Source organism: Scylla paramamosain, chromosome 1 (assembly GCF_035594125.1).
Source record: "Scylla paramamosain isolate STU-SP2022 chromosome 1, ASM3559412v1, whole genome shotgun sequence".
Classification (NCBI taxonomy): domain Eukaryota; kingdom Metazoa; phylum Arthropoda; class Malacostraca; order Decapoda; family Portunidae; genus Scylla; species Scylla paramamosain.
The window spans coordinates 41,682,693-41,705,961 of NC_087151.1; the positions used below are offsets into that span (position 1 = coordinate 41,682,693).

The following is a 23,269-nucleotide window of genomic DNA, read 5'->3' on the forward strand; positions in this document are numbered from 1 at the left end:
TCAGAACATGCATCCTTCAGAGTTTGTAAAAGACTGCCTATGAAACTTAAACTAAAAATATTACATGATTCATAGTCATATTCATTTAATAGCAACTGAATGACAAATGGTTCATTTTTCAAGTGTTTTTTTTTTATCATAAGCAAGATGTCCTTTCAGTTCAAACAAGAAACAAATCTGAAACTCTTCTTTCTTCTTCACCATTCTGAGACCTGCACATGATGAGAAGATACTTGGGCAGATGACAACCCGCCCAGAAGTTCATTGGCTTTGCTGCAGTGAACACTGTATTTACATTTTTATGATTTAGGTGTAGCAACTCAAAGGCTTTTTCCTTTAGTATCAGTAGGTAGGTGTAGTAATATTGAGGCTGTAGCAAGACAAGTCCAGGCAGGATGTTGACAGCTGCAATGGTAGATTACATATGTATGTTTGTGTGTGTGTGTGTGTGTGTGTGTGTGTGTGTGTGTGTGTGTGTGTGTGTGTGTGTGTGTGTGTGTGTGTGTGTGTGCTTACGCAAGTTTCTGCAAATAATGAAAGACTTGAAAGTGCGTGTAATTCTAAGTAGAAAGTGTTCTATACACATATGCATTTTAAGGCTTTGTTTATCTGTCAGAGGAGTTGAAAATGTATGGGACTCATGGCTTGTGCTCTGTGTGTAGCTGTGAGGTGATGGACAGACAGTTGCACTGTCACAGCCTCGGGGAGTGCCACTTGGTCAAATTACAAATGGTTTAATCTTATTTTTTGCAAGCTGTGGAGTATTACAGTATCTTATAACAAGACATATAATATTAAAAAGCATGTAATTTATTGATAAACATTACACAACAACATTATTGTGGTGATTAAAAGTACTCCTGTAAAAATGCTACATGTCATCATCAAAGCGAGGGAGGAGGGGGGTAGCGAATCCGAGCAACCTTGAAAATAGCTGAGTGATAATGGCACATAGTATTTTACAGGAGTACTTTTAATGACCGCAATAATGTTGTCGTGTAATGCTTATCAGTAAATTACATGCATTTTAATACCATTTGTCTTATTATAAGATACTGTAATATTCCACTGCTTGCAAAAAGATTAAATCATTCGTAATTTGACCAAGTGGCACCTCTGAGGCTGTGACAGTGCAACTGTCTGTCCGTCACCTTATAGCTACACGCAGAGCACACCCACAAGTCCCATATATTTTCAACTCATCTGACGGGTAGACAAAGCCTTAAAATACATATGTGTATAAAAATTTTCTACTTAGAATTACACATTCTTTCACCCCTTTCAGTATTTGCAGAAACTCGCATTACACCATATATATATATATATATATATATATATATATATATATATATATATATATATATATATATATATATATATATATATATATATATATATATATATTATTATAGCAATAGAAAGTAACAAGTTTATTATACTGCCTGTATACTTCTATGTAATAGAAAGAAGCATTATTTCATTTATATTTTTGTAAATGACTAGTAATAATTACTTACAACTTGTGAGATAAAATAAATTAGGGATGAAATGTTTACACTTTCAAGGTCTGGTAGTGACAGCATAGAGCATTGACTTGACTCCTTAGTTTTTGTTTTGTTTATATTTACTTGCCCTTTTCAGACCTATCACTTCATATTATCAAGTGGCTGAGCAAGAGAGAGACTACATCTGTGCCCTGCCCAAGGACAATGGCATGCATCAGTGTGACAATCTTCCACATTCTCGTTATAATGGTGAGTGTCCCATCAACACAGTGAGATGACCTTTCTGTCACTAAGACTTCAATGATACTGAAGAGAATTCTGTTTGGATTTTAATGTAATTGGCTATTTTTTTCAAGGAACAAATTGTGACTTTTGTGATACCACATTTCTACATTCCTATAGTGGGATGCAAATATGAAGATATGCTAGGTGGGGCAGGTGGAGGAATTCCCTGCCCAGCAGTATTGTCACTTCTACCCCAACCAGGTAATCTGTTGTGAAGCTGGCTAGTGTGGTGCCATGGGCAAGCTTCAAGTTTTGTGCCCCTCTGACACTGCCTTCCTATAAAAGTCACCATATATATGTAATTATGAATTAAGAAAATCAAATTTACACCAATAATTTACTATACAGAAAAGTAGATAACCTAATAAAAAGAGGAGATAACAGACAAATTCAGATTGCCCATTTTTTGTTTAGAAAATATATAGAACAAACAAAACTAAAAAAAAATGACAGTTTTTCCTTAAAAGGACAGACCTGGCAATCCAGCTCCCATGGTGCCAGCCAAGACTGATGTTGCCAGCGTGTCAGCTTGCCACACATTAAAAACAAAATTTATTATTTTGTTTTAATGAGTCAGTATTTCAGTAATATATATATATATATATATATATATATATATATATATATATATATATATATATATATATATATATATATATTACTGAAATACTGACTCATTAAAACAAAATATATATATATATATATATATATATATATATATATATATATATATATATATATATATATATATATATATATATATATATATATATATATATTAAAATATTTCAAGGTATAAAAAACTTTAATGAAGAGTATGTAAATCATCATCTGTTATAATTACTATTATTATAATGACTGAACTTCAGTTGAGATTAGACATGAGTATTTTATCAGTGTAGTGTAAATGTAATGATATAGTAACATAGCAGAGTGGCAGGGGTAACACTGAAATCAATCCTAGTTTTAGTGGTGCTACATGCCAGCCCCATGGTGATGCTGCCTGAGGCATAGTGACCTGAGGCCCAGGAGGGGTCACCTGGCGACAACATTGCTGAGCACCACACGTGTTGTGGATTCATGTCATTCGTTCATAAATCATCGTTACTGTCTTAAAATTTAATACATTCACAACGTTATATAGACTTGTTTTATCATATGCAAATATTTGAAGCATTGTTCTTAGATACTAAATAACTGACATATGAGATACTGTAGATCTGATTAGCACTAAAGTGGCAGCACTGCCAGGTAGGGAATCTTCGTGCCTGCCCAACCAAACTATCTTCATATTAAATATGAAGTAAACAAAAATACATACTATACATAGCTACATACATACTTACATACATACATACATACATACATACAAGCACAACCTTCCACTTTAACTACCATTGCGAGACTGAGGCAGAGGCAATAATGTGCGGGTGCAATGTGCACTCATCACCACCACCACCATTACCCACTCACTTCCTCCCTCTCACCCTCACTCACTCACTTTCCTACCAGTGCTGCTGCTGCTGCTGACCAAACATTCCACCTCATTTACCGATTTTTGTTTGATAAATCAGATAGATGGTCAGTAGACCATATTATATTCAATAAATGTGAAATTTGCTTTAATGGGGTTCAAAATACTGAGAGTTTACTGTAATTTCATAATCAAAGAATTGCTTAGCATTTGTTTGTCCAAAGTTTAACTCTGCTCATACTAACATGTGAATTGAATAATAATGTGATTTTGATGATTAGACCTGTGAAATAACTTGATTCTTGTCAGCTTGTTACCTCAGTATTAGAAAAAATATCACATCTTTCATGGCAGATGGATGAAGGAAACTTTCATTTTCTATATATTTTAAAATTTTCCCTTTTGTTCCTGCTTTTCACACAGGCAAGGTGTGTAATGATTCTGCACAGATGTATATCCCAAATGATATGTCAAATGATTCCTGTGTCAACTGGAATCAGTACTACACTGACTGCAGACCAGGAGACAAGAATCCATTTCAGGGAGCAATATCCTTCGATAATATTGGTTTAGCATGGGTTGCCATATTCCTGGTAAGTGAGAAATGATGATATAGCCTTGTGTGTTATTGCATATATCCTGTTTTCCCAATAGTAAAGGCACACTAACTTGTTTTTATCATTGAAAATCTCTTGCTCTGCAGGTGATAAGTTTGGAGGGTTGGACAGATATCATGTATTATGTTCAAGATGCTCATTCCTTTTGGGATTGGATATACTTTGTTCTTCTCATTGTGGTAAGTAATTACATATATATATATATATATATATATATATATATATATATATATATATATATATATATATATATATATATATATATATATATATATATATATTATAATGAATATGGAAAGATAAGTAATGGATGCTGTATATGATTGCTGTAAGCCAATTTGCTGATGATGTCATTAATTCAGCTTGTAAAAATGTCACACTATGTGAACACTAATAAAATTCTTGCTCCCCTAAGATTGGTTCGTTCTTCATGATCAACTTGTGCCTGGTCGTCATCGCTACTCAGTTCTCTGAGACAAAGAAACGAGAGATGGAGCGCATGAAGATGGAGCGTGCCCGATTTCAGTCCACAAGCACCCTGGCGTCGGGCTCCACTGCAGAACCTAATTCCTGCTATGCTGAGATCATTAAGTACATTGCTCACCTTTGGCGACGGGGGAAACGCAAGTTATATGTGCATTACCGTCAGTTTCGTAGAAGAAACCGCTCAGATCATCCTAGACAGTTGAGTCTCAAAAAGCAGCGCCGCCGCCGTCAGTATGAGGCAGCCCAGAGTGCCCTCATCAGCCGAGAGAGTGGATGTACAGCTGGGGTTCCTGGCACTATTGTGGCACTGCCTCCTTCTGGTCCTGGGGCTATGGGGCATGGTGGTGCCCTTACTATTATGAACAACATAGCCCCAGCATCACCTCAATTACTGTCACCCCCAGAGGTTCGTGAAGTCCAGGATGATGGGCGAACCACTAGTGCTCCCTGCTCTGGCACTGAGCACTCTGATGGGGATCAGCAAGTTTCACCCCACAGGCCAGTCATCCTCAAAATTTCCAGTGGAGATGGAAGTGAGTTAGTGCCCCCTTCTCCAGGTACCCAAGGCATCTGCACACCACGGCAAAGGCGCCGCAGCTCAGTCATGTTTAGTGATGTTGTGCTACTGCACGGCCACCAAGGAGAAACAGCCACCAAGAATGTATGTCACAGTGAGAAGACAACACAAACAGATGATGAACCTATAGATCCTGCATATTTCCGAGAACCTCTGCCTCCATCACCTCACACCCCAGTCCCTCCTGCTTTGATGCCTTCCCTTCTGTCTCCTCCTGTCTTACCTTTTAGAAAGAGCAAATCCCCATTGCATTCTGTCTCTCGCACACCCTCTTATAATGGCTCCACAGGCAAGGGCTCCCTCACCTGTGGTGAGCTGCTGGCTCTAAGCGGTGCTCTTTCTGCTGCCCTGCCCACACATCTTGGCATAGACTCCCACTCCGTCCACACTCTCTACTCCTCCTTGGCCAAAGGTGTGAAGCATTTCTCGGCCCCAACGCTCTTCTTCTCAGGGGACCAAGCTCCAGCAGGATTCTTGGGTTACTATTCAGCCTCAGACTCATGTGACTCAGGATCAGACTGGAGTGATGACGAGTGGAGGGAGCAGGAGCAGCGCCCACCTTCTGGATTAAGTAAATTTTGCTCTAAAATCCAGACATATACCAAGAAGTTAGTGGAACATCGGTACTTCCAACGAGGCATTCTGGTTGCAATCCTGATTAACACACTTAGCATGGGAATTGAATACCACAACCAGGTTAGTAGAAACTTACCTGTTGCAAACTATATCTCTTAATATTTTTATAATGAATGAGAGAGTGCCAGATAGAGATATGAGTTTAGTGAATGGTGATGAGGAAGGGTAGAATCTGATAATTTGCAGTGATGATACTGCAGATGATGGGACACCTTGTGGATGAGTTTGGAAAAGTGTGTTAGTTGAGGAAACGAAGAAGGATAGATTTATTGTCAGAGAGGTTGATCAAGAGCAACGAAATGGACAAAAAAAAAAAGACATTTATGATGCTGTTCCCAAGAAGAAATAGGAGTAGAACAGAGAGAGAGAGAGAGAGAGAGAGAGAGAGAGAGAGAGAGAGAGAGAGAGAGAGAGAGAGAGAGAGAGAGAGAGAACAGTTTATTTTCTGAGGTGTCTTGATACTCCTCTTAAGTTGTTGGCAGAGGGAAATACAAAGGCAGGAAGAGAGTTCCAGAGTTTGCCAGTGAAAAGGATAAAAGAGTGAAAATAATGGTAAACTTGTGCACATGTAAAGTGGACAGGATAGAGATGAGAGTAAATAGAAACTGTTGTGTAGTGTAATTGCAGAATGGAAAATCATGCAATTTCATGCAACTTCAGAAACACATGAAAATAACAGTAGAAGATAGTAAGAAATGCAAAATTATGGCAGTGAGTGGGGAAATCAAAATAATTAATTAGAGAATGGGGATCAAAGAAGAAAAGTATTGAAGTATATGAGGAGGATAGATGGAAAGAAGATTGTAGTTTTGAATGTCAAGTTGCTTAGGAAGTGGCCTTTGAGTATTTAGGGTAGCTTGTTGCTGTAGATGAAGTAATGGATGTAAAAGTGAAGTGTGAAGTGAATGAGGCAAGAAAGGTGTGGATTTGAAGGAATAGTCTTTAGTTTTGTATTACTTGGAATGAATAAAAAACATTTTTTGAGGGTTTAGTGTTACTGCCAGAATTGTATGGGATGGAACTACAAAACATGTGAATACAAGTGGAGAGATGAGTGAGTGTAATAAAGATAATTTGTCCAAAAAACGTGTGGAATAGCACTTATGGAAGTAAGAAAGTGTGAAAAATTAATGCAAGAAGAGAAATAGCAGATTTAGCAGAGCATGTGTTGTAATGAATTAGGCATTTAAATATGAAAGAGGAATGATTGGTGAAGAAGAATTAATTTGATATTAGATATGTAAGGCCAATAGGATGAATAGTTTAGTATGTAAAGACTTTTAGGTATGAGTTTCTGTTGACATTACACATAGAGGAGGATAAATGTGATTACTCATTTATATAACATATGGACATATACTGATGGTCATCCAGAAATCTAACTACATATTTTTTTTATTGCTTCTCTCACACTTAAAAGCAGATTCCCACATCAACACCCTTGCCATTATTTAAGTATTGCACCCGAATCAACTGTCACATTCTCTTGGGATTCCCTTAAACTTTCTTTACTGTCATATTTCCAAGCCTGTAAGCATTGTTACAACTGCCAACTGCTTCTTATACATGTGAAGATTACCTTAAAGCCCTCCCAACAATTTACTCAGTATTTCATCTTCTTTCTTACGTCAAATTCCCAGGGTAAGGCTTCCTAGACCTGTCTTCTATCCCTTTGCATCCACTGTTATAATTTACACACATTATGCAGAGAAATTCCTTTCAGTTTCTAAGGGCTGTTTGTAAAGATGACTTTTCCCAGGCAAAGTGCCCTGACATATCTCTATGCCTGAAGCATTTTATTAGGGTTTGAGGTTTAGGACACAAAGTGTATAAAGAATCAAATTATAGGGGCAACTTTTTCTTTTAGTTGAAATCAGTCATGTTTGTTTTTTTCATATGTAAGTCTTCTTTAACATATGTATAGCACCTTTAGGAGAAGAAAAATGTAGAAATAAAAGTCATTGTATATAATGACAATATTTAATATACATCTTTTGAGAAATAGAGGATTTACATAATTGGGATATTTTTATTATTATTCTAAAATCATAACAGAATATATATTGATTCTGAATATTTGATTTTTGTTTATTTTCATAACTTATGACTTGCCTTTACTTTCTTTTCCCTATCAGCCAGACGTACTGACGGTCATTGTTGAGACAAGCAACTACATATTTTCTGCTGTATTTGCTGTGGAGATGCTCCTAAAAATCGTAGCAGAAGGACCTTTTGGCTATATCAGCAATGGTTATAATGTGTTTGATGGAGTCATTGTTGTATTAAGGTAATGCTTGAAATATGTGTCTAGAATACAATGCATTTTATTCTGAGTCTACATTGAATGTCAGTTTTTGTCACTAACTATTGTAATGGTTGGTTCTTACAGTGTGGTGGAAATGTATCAGAGCTACTCCAGCTCCACACAGATGGTGGACCAGCAGGCAGGACAGGGCTCTGGTTTGTCAGTTCTCCGTACATTCAGGCTGCTGCGTATCCTCAAATTGGTGCGCTTCATGCCTCAGCTGCGGCGCCAACTGTTTGTTATGCTGCGCACAATGGACAATGTTGCCATCTTTTTTTCTCTTCTTATTCTTTTTATATTCATATTCAGGTGAGTTGTTCAGTCTTTTGGTGTGCATATAACATGAATTTCTTACTAATACTCTTGAACCTCAAAATTCTGTTGAGTTGAGAAATTGCTAGATATGCATTTGGATGTTGTGATCATTTTGACTCTGATATGATGGAGATTACTGCAGTCCATGTTATTATCAAGCACGAATCAAAAATTAACTTGCTACTTAACATATTTCTTCTTGATGTAAGGATTGAGTGCAGTGGTACATCAAGTTTCATGGCATCTTGATTTACAAATGTGTATTTTGTGACTATATCCAAATACTCCTTGGTAATGGCTGGTTTCTTCCATATACTGTCCATTCTTCCTCCGTCTTTTATTATTTATCCAAAGGCATCCTTGTTCATTTGTTCTTGTGTACTCTGAGTGATGATGGGGATTCACAACTGCCATCTTAATTTGCTTCTCAGAGAGAGCCAGGTTTCTGGATGAATGGCAATTGGCATTGAGCTCAGCTGAATTGTGAATAAGCTCAGGTTTAGGGAGCACTTAGAGCTGTTGGATGTTGGGTTAGTCTTGTCAACGGGCTCTTGGGGATGTGTCTGTCTCTACTATGCTCCTTAGTTTGGTGAAAGAAACTCTGAGGACTGTTGTGGGCAGTGGAAAAAATCTTTGGCATTATAACTATGGAGGCTCTGGATCTGCTTGCTGGTGCTCACAGTTAACCCAGTATCTTTCCTAGCTGTCTTCTTGTGAGTTGGTCATCTGTTGTTATGTGAAATTCAATCACAGTCACCCTGCTGGAAGGAATTCTTAGGAACAGGTGTCACAGCTGGATAGAATGTCTAGATATTCTATTATTTAACTTCCCACATGAATATCAGAATTTTCCACAAAGATAATGTTGCTCACACATGACCCTCAATTGTTAATACTTTTTGCCTGTCTTGTTTTATTAAATTGGTGCTGACAACAATATAACTACTTGGAAGTTGAGGTGTGCTCTTGTAGATGTAGTGAGAGCCTTGTGCTGAATAGTTAAGAGTGCAGCTTCATTTCCAAATTCAAAACAGTTTACATAAATCATGATAATGAAATCATCCTCAAGCTGTAACAGGATTGCTCCTTTGTTTACATGAGCTGCTTTAATGAACCATCTTTATTTAACTGCATAAATTCTCTAGCTTGACTCACCAAATGCAATCCAAATTAGGCCTTAATGTTAAGCATGGGCAGCTAGTGTAAAACAAATTAATATTACTATCTATGTCATTATAAAAGCATTGCTCTTTATCTTCTGGGAGAAAGGTACAATCTGGTTGACAATTAAAGCTCATTTTTCACATTGGAAATCTCCAGTTTCCAACTGACTAAAAAAAAAGCAAGACAAATGAGAACCAAAGTGTTGTTTTCTGCATCATAAATACATATCAGATTGTTAGACTATTGACCAACAGTATTATCAAGTTCATCTGCATGATGTATTTCATTGCAAGAGATTGGATTCATGAGAGTCACTATTTGCTGCACTACAACAACATAGCGAAATATTCTTTATAACTATCGCAGAATTTCTTGACCAACATGGAAATTAGACTACCTACTCAGCAGACCTGGCTCTTGTGAATCTTGATGCTGCTCAAAAGATCCTTATTTGGGAACCAGTAAATACAATAGCACAGCTGGTAGTAATTCAGGAAACAGGGCTTCCAGCAGTGTTGCCAGCTGTGGAAGGACCATTGGTCTAAGTATGAAGTTGAAAAGGGTCAATCTTAGATAAATTAAAGGTGGAATCCTGTAGGATAGCTATGCAAATATAGTGAGTGCTGGCACCTGTGGTGATGCGATGGCCTGCTGCGGGGCCAGGAGAGTTGACTGAGCTTGAGTGACAAGCGACAGGGACAGCCGGCCTGCCACAGGGCTCCGGCGGCCTTGCAGAGTTGCACCAAGGTGACATGGCAATGGCATGATGAACAGCACGTAGCTTCGAGGTCACTGCGCCATGTAGGGGGGCTTGGCTAGAAAGACACCGGCTGCCGTTGTCTGCCTTTATTCAGCTTGGTACAGGACGCACGTCTGCGTGGCCAGCGAGGTGTGGGGCAACTCACTCCTGCCTTGGCGGGAACTGCTTGTGATGGCAGGCCCCACAGATGCCAGCGCTCACTATATTTGCATAGCTATCCTACAAATCCTTTTTTTTTTTTTTTTTTTTTTTTTTTTTTTGCAAGATGCTGGATGCATCTTCAAGAAACCTTCAGTGTAGCTGTATACCACCATCTGGATGAATACCATAAAATTATTCCTTTAACTTGGGATCTTGAATTTAAAGAGGCTTTCATATTCCAGTGTCACATCTTGGATACAATATAATAGGTATGCTATGATTATGATTGCTATCTCAGATTTCTTCCTTTCCCTTCCTTGATATATTACCAGTGCCAAACTCATAAGTGCTTTTTTTTTTTTTTCCTTATTAGTGTTCAGTTTCTGCTTACAATTAAGGTTTCTTGACCCAGCACATTCATTGCAGCTATCTCAGCTATCTTGTTTGTGTGATTTCAAGTGGTAGCAGTCATACTGAACCAACAAAACCACAAAGTCCTGTCATAACTGTAAGTTGAAGCAGGCACACATGCAATAGTGACAACATAGAGACACCCTTGGTGGATGCTTGTGAGCAACTAACACACTGGCTAACTCCAGGAGGGAGTATGGAGTCTACTGAGATGTCCTGCAGGTGCAGCAACTTAATGCCCTGTGTGTTTCCCTCAAAAAATACTATTGACATAGTGGCTTGATGCTGAATCTTCTTGTCAAGCAGTCTATACTGCAATGTTCACTGCTCCCTGTTTCATGGATCTGAGCTTTCCTCCTTGTTCTGTAAGCATTTTGTCTGCATAGTGGTTCTTGAGTTTTCAGGTTACATGTTTCTACCATTAAATGATAAGTCTATCAAGATATGATTTAAAGTCTATCAAGATACGATTTAGTTTCTTCATTCTGTTAAATATCTGGATTTCACCAGCCTGTGTTGAGTACTCCACTGCCTACCATGCGGGAGTGCTTTTTCCAATAGCCTGTCTTACATATCAGTATTATTGTATGTAATTGCAACTTGAAATGTATGTACTTGATTTTTATTAGGCAAAACTATTAAGAAAACAAACCATTCAGGATTTTGAGGTTCAACTACAATAATCAGATGTTTAATGTAAGTTTCATGATTTTAAGTGTATATTTCACTTACAGAGAAGATTTCTACTTGAATTTCATTATATTTTTTAATAAGTGACATTGAAGTAAAAGTTGTGAAGGCTTCTCCCCTACCATTCTTGCTCAGAGTCCAGAGAGAAGTGTTCCGACCTTGGAAAATGTAATAATTTTGAGAAGAGTATGTATGAGTTCTTCAGATTTTCCTATTCACCAAAATCAATATAATTCTTTGTATTGGATTTGATAATGTAGAACTAAGGATAATTACTGATGTGTGGAATTTAACAAACTTTATATTTTCAGGTTTCCTTTTTTTTTTTCTTTCTTTCTTTCTTGTTTTATTTTCTTTAGAATTTTATTGCTACATAAGAGAAAATGGAAAGTGATAAAAAAACATCATAGTGAACTTTTGTGACCTGCTATATGTAGACCATCTTACAGCACTAACCAATAATTTGAATTAGCCATCATCTGGTCCCTTAGTTACTCCCCTTAGCCTCTTGTCATGGTAGTGGAGTGAGCTGCTTGCTGCACCACATGACTCATTAGAACTGTGGAGGCACTTATTGTCTTATTCCCTCTTGTCTGGTGACCCTTCATGGTGGCCTTCTCATCTCCCTGTGACCTGTGCTGACCACCTTATTTTTTTGACACACCGCTTAAGGCTGGTGTACATGATTTTCTTCAAACTATGTCCACAAATTTTGCTTTCCTCTGGTAGAATGTTATGATATGCAATACAAAACCCCAAGAAACATGGGAGAATTTTGATAAAATTATGGGCTTTGAAGAAATACCCAGGGTTGAGATAAAAATAAAATTGCTTATCAAAATAAGAATCTATAAAATGCCCCACATTCAGCCATAGAAAATAGCAAAGTTGATGGAAAAGTTTAAGGAAATTTTACCATGTCTAGTCCCTTTGTTCCAATGACCTCTTTGATCTGAGTGTTTTAGATAGATAGTTTTATTTTATATATTTATGAGACCCTATTTTCATATCAAACCTTTTTAGGGATCCTGCTTTTTAACTTAGAAGTGATGTTATACTGCTAAACATTATTTTTAATCTATTATTCCCATACATACACAGCAAAGTGTACCTTGAAGCAGTTTTGAATTTATCATTTATGAGATTTACAGTTATGGAAGAACAGATCAGTGAAATAACTTTCTCTGGTGTTTAGTGCATTCTTTTCATGCTATCAGTGGCCCTGCATATGACAATAATGAACATTTCCTTGTGCAAGGAAGAGAAGAAGTGGGCAAAAGGGAAGAGTGTAAGAAGAGAAGAAAGAAAAACTAGAGAATGAAATTAATGGAATTAATGTGTTTGTGATGTGCTATTCACTTATACATATGTGTTTTTCTAGTTGTAGTTTACAAAATTCAACATAAGCCCATGTTCTGTCTTTGTATCTACTGTTACCTAACCTACTTTCTTGAAGTCATGGATACTCTTTATCATTCTGTCTCTCTCCAGTCATATTTCAGTTTCATCTATTCCAAGCTTCTTTCTTAGAAGTCAAATTTCTCAACATTACTCATGTATTTAGTAGTTCTTTTATTCCCTAGTTATTCCATTACCTGTTATCAAGAAGTTGTTTTTTTCATGCTCATCAAGAATTCACCTAATTTTCTCTTCTACTTTATTTATATGAAAAGTAGCCTAGCCAAAAATTGAAAATGAAATTAAGGATAAAAACTGCCACTCCTTCATCTTGAGGTGTGCCATTGATGAGATAACTCACTGTGGGTCAGCTGTCGTGCCATCAACAACTATATCTATCCATTTGAAGAGGAAAAATTTCATGGCATTGCAAACACTTCAGTTAGAATTTGTTTATCTTATTCTTCAAACACCATCCAGTGTATATTATAGCTCTTCTTTAGTCAAGCTGTTCCTATTTTTTTCCCTGTTTGAAGTGTTTGCTATTTTTTGGTTGCTTCATATATATATATATATATATATATATATATATATATATATATATATATATATATATATATATATATATATATATATATATATATATATATATATATACACACATACACACAAGTTTTGTTGTCTTTTATCACATAACTTCATTTGGCTTCAGAGTCATCCTGTGGTTCAAATGCTTATCCATGTATTCTGTGACAAGGGTCAAAGCCTTGGATGACTTATATTTCTTGCGGATTATTAATGTTAATATAGTGGAACCTCAGTTCTTGGACTTGATTAATTCCTGAATGCTATTAGAAATCCAAAATGTTTGGAAACCAAAACTATTTTCCCAATAGGAATCAATGTAAAATTGATTAATCCATTACTGTACTCCAGTCCGTCCTGTCTTAGCAGCTTATGACATGCTCCCACTGCGTTGATGGCCGCTCCACAAAATTTCCAGCTCAGAAATTATTTATCTAGAAAGGATGTATTGAATGAACTTAGTGACAGAACTCATTAGAAGATATTGTTTAACCCATGCAGGTATTTTCTTTGTCACCAATCTGGTGAGGGAAGCCTTACAGAGTGACACAGAGAAGAGCAACTCACTTACTGCCAAAATGAAGGTGATCATAACACTTAGACATCTTGCTGCTGAGGAAAGCTGATGGGAAAATGCAGTTGTGATGGGGTTGTGGATTATAGAGAAAGCCACAGGTGGCTCAGGATTACTCCTGAGCACCGAAAAACTGTTTATTTACACTGAGGCTCTTCAGTGAGATCACATTTAATTTATTTCAAAGATTGAATTACTGTCTTAACCAATGTGTCTCTCCTCTAAATACATAAAAATAAAGAAATATTTAAGGAAACAATAAATTAGTAATAAACAGCAGCCTTTCCTTTGTCTTTTAGATTTGAAATCAAGTAACTTTGTTCAAGAACCGAATTATGGTATGGCAACCAAAGTAATTATGAGTTTCAAAATTTTGTTCAAAAACTGATTTGTTCAAAAAGGGAAGCATTTGATAACTGAGGTTCCACTATACTACTACTACTATAGTATAGTATACTATAGTATAGTATATTATAGTATAGTAGTAGTAGTATACTCTTCTTCTTCTTCTTCTTCTTCTTCTTGATAGATCCAGCTATAAGATTATTTTATAGTGTGTTTCATACACATGACATTTTTTTTCATTCTGCCTCAGGAATACATAATGCAAGTATGTGATTCATCTGCAAATATTGATGATAAAAACTATATTATAATCAAAGTACAGTCAAGATTGCTATAACACACACAAGGTGTCCCAGGATGTGCCTGTGCTATAAGGAAAATGTGTAATAAAAACCACATTTTATGGGTAACATATCAAACATAAACTGAGTTAGGAATTGAGAATATTTCTCTCACAGTTCCATCAAAAATTCACTTTACTAAAGACTATACATTATGGGTATATATGTGCTATGGTAGATTTCACCAAAGGACCACACTTTTCATGACAAATAAAACAATAATTATCAACAGCAGCAGCAACATAAACAAATCATTCTGCACCAGAACCCACAGCAGCTTTGTGTCTTTCTTGGCTATTGTTGGTTGCACAAGACTCAATATTTCATAAAACTGGCCCTTGCTGACTCCCATCTGCTGTCTTTGCCCTCAAGACACAATTCCTGCAATAGCCACATCATTTCATTGTTCTTCTCTCTTCTTACAAGTCATTTCTGTCTCCACATTTTTTTTTTTTTTTATTCAGTAAATTAAGTGTCATTAGGGCCAAAGCATCATCAGCCCTATTTGTTATGGAAATACATCAGTTAAGACTGTGGTATGATGAGAGACTGTGAGGCAAGTGTGACAGGAAGAACATGATACTTGGTCCACAAATGCAAAAGTTCATGATTTTATAACCAGAAATATGCATAAAATCTTCCCAGTGTGATAGCCAACTTAGCAGACTGCAGCAACCCTCGGGATGGTATGCTGGCTGGGTGGCAGGGTGGCAGGAAGACAGGAAGGTGGGAGGTAAATTGGGGAAGGACTACACTGTGACTTAGTGCTGAGATGTCAAGACCTACATTGCCCCAATCCATGCTATACTGATTCAATGTGCATAATAAGATCAGGAATTTTAGATTATATTTTTTTGTTAATTGTGTAATAGATAAAATGCACAACAAAAACACATATTATAGGAATCTCAAGTGTATAGCCTTGAACAGGGTACATCACAAAAAAATTGTTAATTGATATAGAAGCTCAATAAATAGAATAATCATCAATAATAGAATAATACATGATGTGAATATAGAGAATATAGAAATCAAATACCTGAGTAATATGGATTTTGACTGGGACTGTCATTAATGGACTTTCTCACACTTTTGTATTCAGTGCAGATGTTGTGTTAGAACAGTCTAAGCTGACCAGTCAGTGGCTCAATTCTTAGCCATTTCTTTGCATGGCTACCTTTTGGATAATTTTTTTTTATTTTTGTGCTTCAAATTAGGAAGCATTAAGCTGATTGCTAGCAGTGAAGATCTGTGAAGACAGTGATGTTTAAAGAAGAAAATACTCTTTGATCCATCAAACTGTATCACCAGAAATCACAATGTGGCCTACACTTCCTTGAGAAAAATGGAGTTCCAGGGATGGGAGAATGAAGATGTGCACTACATGGAAACAAGAGAAATTGATTTTAAAAGGAGGAAAGCCATGTAGTCTTGAGATACTTCAGATCAATCCAACTCTACTTGAGGCATTGTGATTATTATGCCTCAAGTGATATGAGTTGCATACCTTGAGTGGTCCATGAGGGATTTAATCCCTGCCCTCTCCCTCTCCCTCTTTATAGACAGGGACTACAAAGGGCAGGAGAGGTAGAGAAACTTCTTTGTGTATGGCAGCTGATCTACAAACTCCTTGTGTTCTCTTATTCTCATTAGTTTCACTGATTCTAACTGTGAATACTTATTCTGTAATAGAAAAGAAATGGATCTGTGCTTTTATCACAGACTGAAGTAAAAGGATAATGATGAAATTTCCAAACACCCTGGAAGATTTTTGCCATTACCTTGGGCTGAAATATGTGGGCTGGCTTGATTTTAAACTTTTTTTTTTTTTTTGTGTGTGTGTATGTGTGTGTGTGTGTGTGTGTGTGTTTCCACCCCATCCACAATTGTTGGCTACAGTTACAAATTTTCTAACTTCTCCATATAAATCGTGAAATATTCTCTAAGTAATCCTTGAAAAATCAACATTTTCGCTTTTTTTGGCTATAGTTTTCCATACCTCATATATTAACATTCTGAATTCAGTTGTTTTTATAGATGTCCTGATTTGGATAATATTTCATTCATAGTTTTTTTTTCTTTTTTTCTTTCCCATAAGAAGAACCTCAAAAGGATTGCTGTTGTCAATTTCAAGTTGTCTGATATGCTCCAGGTCATGGATTTATTACTTTCTTTTGTCAGAGATATGCTAAACCTTAAACCTAATACTTACAGCATGGACTTTCCAAGTTTATTGCATATTTTTTTTTAAGCTCGATCATAAGTAGTCTGCTATTTCTGCAACCTAGAATTTCTTAGATTTAAGCTCACCTATACATGGTTACTGAGACAACACCATACTTCTTACACAGCTTCCTCACTAAACCTGAGTCCATTTGTAATTGGACTTTGTCAGCTGTTGCTGCAGTGTGCTGTAAAAAAAAAAAAAAAAGTGTCAGTGAGCTCTTTTATTATCAAGAGATAGAGAAAAAAATAAGACTACAGCAGCTTTCAGTGGTCAGTTGACTGATGTTTCTAGACAAAAGCTTTTGTGTTATGATTACTAAATTCTCACAATATTCAGAGAGGAAAAAAACTTGGGTGAGGAGTTTCAGTAAGCAGTCAACACCTATCTGTACCCTTAAAAAATAGATGAAGACATGAATTAGTGAGACAGTTAGATGAGATATCAGTGTATTGGACATAGATTATCAGTTATGAATTAAATGTTATATACACAATAGGGAGTTTAAAGAATAGAGCCTTATATAGTATAAACTTTGAATTATTAAAAGGAGTAAAGATTAAGATAGGAGTAAAGATTAAATAGAAAGAGTTTTAAAGATTAATGAATTAGTATTTTCTTTTTTTCAGGATCATTAATATATTTATAGAATTTTTCCTACCTTTATCTGTATATTCAGCCACTAGCACAGCAGATGCACATACCATGTAGGCTTAGTGGTTCTTTTCTCCCTTGCCTGGCTCCCCTAACCTTGCTCACAGTTTCACCAAGATGTTGTGGAAATTCCATGAGTTTATTTTGTTCTGGGATAATGATTAGTGTATGTATCTGTAGTGAATCTGGTTATATCCTTAAGGTTATACATAATTTGATTTGTGAAGCAGGATATAGTAAACTCTCTGATTCAAGATCTTTGAGTAAGACTGAATTTTACTGCATACCAAATAGCTCCTTTATGTATCATACACTGTAAGTGTATTTGTATGATTTATGTACATTATTGAATATATACACTGTAAGTGTATTTGTATGATTTATGTACATTATTCATTATATAGATTCTTAGAAGAAAATAAACATATGCATCATAAACAAGGCCATGTTGCCAATATTTATTAAACGTATTCTCTGTGGTATTTTCCACAAAACTTTGCTCTGTGACTCTCACTGTATTCATAGTTAATTTGTAACTATCTGGACTATGCATTTCATCATTAACAATGTAGAAAGGAAACCCATGACAAGGGGGGAAGATAGTATAACATTCTATGGAGCTTCTTGCAGGAAATCAACCATTTTCTGGAAAATCCTTTGGATTCTCATATTAAAAGCTATCAGGAGAGTTTACTGTTTATTTCCTGTTTTCATACTTACCTATCTATTTTACTGATTTGCTTTTGATTTATGGGAAAAGGAAATAATAATTTTTTTTTATTTTCTATTCTCTAGCCACTTAATTTTTTTTTTTTTTTTTTTTTATTGTTTAAGTATGGCTGAGTTGTGGTTCACCCATTTTTCCTCTCTTTCTAGTATACTGGGCATGAATCTTTTCGGTTGCAAATTCTGCAAACAGAATGAGGACAATTCAACCTCTTGTGACCGCAAGAACTTTGACAGTCTGTTATGGGCCAGCATAACAGTGTTCCAGGTATTGCCTTTGTGTGAGAGTGCAGTACGGTTGTGATCTGTCTGCCCAAAGAGAGGTTGTGTTCGTGTGTGTGAAGGACAGTGTCTCTGCATGCTGTCTCTTTAGAGCCAGCTGGCCAAATTGTCATACCTATCAAAAGGTTTTGTTGATGACTGCTTGTTGTTGGCTACATATAATAGTGATGCTTCTGTGTGTGTGTGTTTTTTTTTTTTTTTTTTTTATTAATAGTATACTGTGAGTTAAATATAAAGAAAATTTATCCCATTTTCTTTTATCAGGATTACATTGATGTGCACTTGAAATTTGTCCCATTATGAAATGTTCTTAAATAATCTGTCATTTTAATTTTGTGTAGTTGATACTGAAATCAGATTTACCAAAAATTGCAAAGTTTAAGAAGAACAGCATATCTTTTTATTCACTGAATTGAGATTTCTTTTTTTATAATTAGTAAAAAGAAATCAAATCTATAAAAAATTATGCACATCCTTATGCCTTCTACATTTCTACTAAATTGTTAGACAGTATGCAGTGAAAATTAAAAGCCTGTAAGCCTTATTTATACAACTGTGCATCAGAAACATAAGGAGCACTTAAGTGGTCAGCAGCAATCAGTACATCATTGCATCATAGCTTTTGGGTCGCCATGAAAACATCTTGGTAGATGCTATGAGTGAGAGGTTGTAGATGGTCGCCATGAAAATCTCCAGCCCAAGGTAAAGATGACCTCCTTGTAAGCCGAACTTGGATTGAAGGACTCAGCAAGTATTTTGCGAGTGTGTAAACACCAACCCGCAGACTTCAGGTGTGTACTGTGTCACAATTACCTGGACGCCTCGCTTGAGCATCACTCTTTGCACTTGGTCACCTGTTTGGGGATGCCCGCACGATTACCTTGCTTTAGAGTCTTGGTGGCTTGCATATGTTGGTGCAGTATCTGTCAGACAGCTGCAAGTAGTTGCATCCCTCTATTGCTCATATTTACTCACTTTTTTCTGTAGGGATAAATATAAAATGTAAGCAAATAGCATAAAAATGCAGTCTCATGAAGAATTTTTAGTAATAAATTTCTTGGATGTTACAGGTTGTCATTTACTAGTGCTTCAAAATTTGTTTTATTTAATTATCAAAAAGGAATTAATTTTGCTTTAAACTCTGAGAACTTAGCACAGCCAAATATTGCAGTGATGAGTTTAACAAGAGAACTTAGCACAGCCAAATATTGCAGTGATGAGTTCAACAAGATTCCTTATAATTGATTTAATATTAACCATGTCATGAAAGCCAAGGTATATATATATATATATATATATATATATATATATATATATATATATATATATATATATATATATATATATATATATATATATATATATAGTTTTCACACAGTATGCATTTTGCTTTATATATTACAAAGAATTTGTTTGTTATTCCTTACAACCATGGGTGATTCATGCTTTACCAGTGATTACTAGGCAGCATTTATGAGTGATGTAAAAATATGTTACATGGATTGCAAGGTCAGCTTTCAAAACCTTTACTTATTTATTTTGTTTATTTATTTTTATTTTTTATTTTTATTTATTTTTTTTTTCATAGTATAGCTTTATGTACATATGTACTTAAAAGGAAGTCATTTGATTCAACTCACTTTTTAGTGAGGATGGAAACTACTGGATTGATGTGAAGACAGGATGATGTTGCTTTAGTGCAGCTTGATAAGACATTAAACTATTGTTATCAGCTATGTCTTTATAACAGTTGTCATTAAACTTTGATGTAGCTATAATCAGCCTACCTTTCTCTGCCAGATTTTCTTTTAAATGATCAATCTTTTGTTTTGCCAGGTTTTCTGTCATTGACTTGTCATGCTCAGTGTAGAAAACAGCTGTGGGGATGGGGATCTTTTATGTAAAAAGTATTCAGTCATGGCAGTGATACTCAAAAGTATGAAGTAAACAGACATTTTCTTTGCTTTTCAAATGCCATGATTTCAGGATTTGGTGATGGAATGCTCAAAAGAAGCAAGTGATGTGTCATTTTGAAACCAGTACAGCCAAATGAAAAAAAAATCAAATTATTTCTCTAAGAGATGCAAAGTTGAAAATAAAATCTGAAACTTAATATCTTTTGGGTCAGCAGAGAGAGAGAGAGAGAGAGAGAGAGAGAGAACTAAATAATGATGGCAGATGTTAATGAATAATAGGTAATATATGGAGAACTGGCCTTTCTTTGGAAATTCTATCAAATTATGCCTGTCTTACCAAAGAGCTATGGCAAAATCTTTCTTTTGACATATTTAGTAAACAATATATTGAAATTTCATAAAATGTGATAATCTCAGCTATTCAGAAACCACAGATAATGGTAAAGAATTGAGCATGTTACTCTATTATTTTATGGGATGGAAATCTATTCAATGAGGTCAAAGCAGAACAGAGCAAATGCCACACTAGTATGTACTTGTGAATATCCAATAATTTTACTTCATAATTTTAAGGGAAAGTATATGCTTCTCAGTGGATCTAATTACTCATCTAGCATGAACATAGCCTTTGTGAGAATGTGAAAAGAACTTTTGTTATCATTATGACACACTGTGGAATGAACTTTATGCATTCAGGAATGCTTAAACTGCTTATATAGGATGAGTTCAATGAACTTTGACACTGAAAAACAGCAATTTTTTTCTGTGAGTTTCCTTGTAAATATGATAGAATGATAGTATAGCTATTTACAGTTAATGTCACACATTTATTTATAATCAATTGTGGCTTAGAATATACAAAACATGTACAGTGCTTCATTTCAATGATGAGTATTGTCAATTTCAAGTCAATGTACTACTAGGAAAAAAAAATTTATATATATATATATATATATATATATATATATATATATATATATATATATATATATATATATATATATATATATATATATATATATATATATATATATATACTGTGGTATATGCAGTTCATTGGTTCTCTTATACAGAACCACAGTTTTCTCGCTTGTTGAATATGGGAACAAAGTGAACCAAAGGGACAGTTTTGCGCACACACACACACACACACACACACACACACAAACACACACACAGAAGACAGATATGTGAGAGATTTAAAAAACAGCAACAATAGGAACATGATTGGCAGATGGAAAAGGGAAAAATAAAGTGGGACCATTTAACTACAAGCTGGTATCACTAACTAGTGTTATAGGTAAACTCTGCAAAGTAATAATCAAGGACAGATGGGTGAAATATTTGGAAGACAGTAAGGTAATAATGGACAAACAATTTGATTCAGAAAAGGAAGGTCTTACATCACTAACCAATTGAGAGTATTAGATGTAGTGCAAGAGAATGAATGATGGATCATTACTGTGCATTTGGATCTGAAGAAGCGTTCGATAAAGTTCTTCACAAAAGATTTTTGTGGAAATTGAGAAATATGGGATGGCTGAAGGGAGCAATACTGAGATGACTATCTGCAGTATAGAGAAATGAGAACAATAATCAGAGACAGAGACACTAGTGCAAACTAGGGTAAAGTAAGAAGCAATACATGCCTATTATGTTTCAAATATACATGAATGATGAGACAGGAAGTCATATCATATGAGCAGTTATATTAATGTATTTTGCTAATGACACAAAGTTATTACAAATAATAGAGCCAAGAGGATTGTAATAAGTTACAAAGTGATATAGATAAGGATTATGCTTAGTGCCAGACATAAAAACTAGAATTTAATGCTTAAAAACGCCATGTATTGGAAAGGAAAAAGCAAAAAGAGACCCTCATGGAATTATAAAGTGGGAGAAGAAACAATACAGAAAAGGAAGGAAGAAAAAGATTAAGTGTGATTATGCAGGATGCCCTGTCTCTGGAAAAGCACAAAAGTGCAATATTTGGCTTCACATACAGGATGCTAACAACTATTAGGGTGGCATTTCATTACTTAAATGAGGATACAATGAAGAAAATAATGAAATGAACGTGATATGTCCTAAGTTGGAGTATGTAGCAGTAGTATATAAAGAGAAATATAAGAAAGTTTGGAAGAATACAGAGGACAGCTGCAAAGATGAGTCCATACTTGAAGGATCTAAACTATGAGAGGAAATTGAAAGAAATGGGATTACCAACACTACAAGAGAGAAGAGAAAGAGGAGACCTGATAACTAGGTACAAACTGATAAACTGTATAGAAAAAGTGGACACAAGATTTGCTGCCACAAATGGAAGGAAAAAGACATATGAAAGGATGCATAAATAACATCAAGAATCATAGCTTCCCACATTGAACTACAGGACCTACCCACCAAAGTTTCATGGTATCTGAGTTTCATGATCATCAAGCTTCGTGCTGAGTCATAAATTTTTACCATCCTGATTTACATGCATTATCTTCTGAAGTTTCACACTTTGGCTGCATATGGGTCATGCATTCCTAGCATTGGCATTACAGATGGTAAAAGTAAATGCATATGTGCTATGTATTGTATATGTATTTCTGTGAACAGTTCACACTCCTAAATATACAAATTCCTTATGTGGATAAACCGCTTGTTAGCCACAACACTAGTCATGCCAGCTTGCATGTGAGAGAGAGTGAGGAGGAGGTTGGTGACAGCACTGTCGCATTGTGAAAAAAACTGCTGTATGTTCACATCAGATGTGCGGACAACACACACACTCGCAAAGTTCTAAGCCATGCAGCTGCAATAAATGATAATTTTTCAGTGTTTTCATTACCCCAAGTTTCATGATCCTC

At 35.5% G+C, this 23,269-nt stretch overlaps 1 protein-coding gene across 13 annotated transcripts in view; it reads left to right on the forward strand.

The window, feature by feature from the left end:
- The window catches only part of LOC135105760 (voltage-dependent T-type calcium channel subunit alpha-1I-like), a 150,682-nt gene that overhangs the window by 11,409 nt on the left and 116,004 nt on the right, over nucleotides 1-23,269 (forward strand). For 11 of the 13 annotated variants that reach the window (XM_064014329.1, XM_064014233.1, XM_064014224.1 and 8 more), the window contains 6 exons: nucleotides 1,642-1,754; nucleotides 3,688-3,857; nucleotides 3,968-4,060; nucleotides 4,297-5,640; nucleotides 7,716-7,867; nucleotides 7,970-8,194. In XM_064014329.1, coding sequence (XP_063870399.1) covers nucleotides 1,642-1,754; nucleotides 3,688-3,857; nucleotides 3,968-4,060; nucleotides 4,297-5,640; nucleotides 7,716-7,867; nucleotides 7,970-8,194 — 2,097 coding nt within the window. Of the gene's footprint in view, nucleotides 1-1,641; nucleotides 1,755-3,687; nucleotides 3,858-3,967; nucleotides 4,061-4,296; nucleotides 5,641-7,715; nucleotides 7,868-7,969; nucleotides 8,195-18,363; nucleotides 18,482-23,269 lie in introns of all 13 variants that reach the window. The other 2 variants (XM_064014251.1, XM_064014278.1) reach the window with 1 other exon arrangement.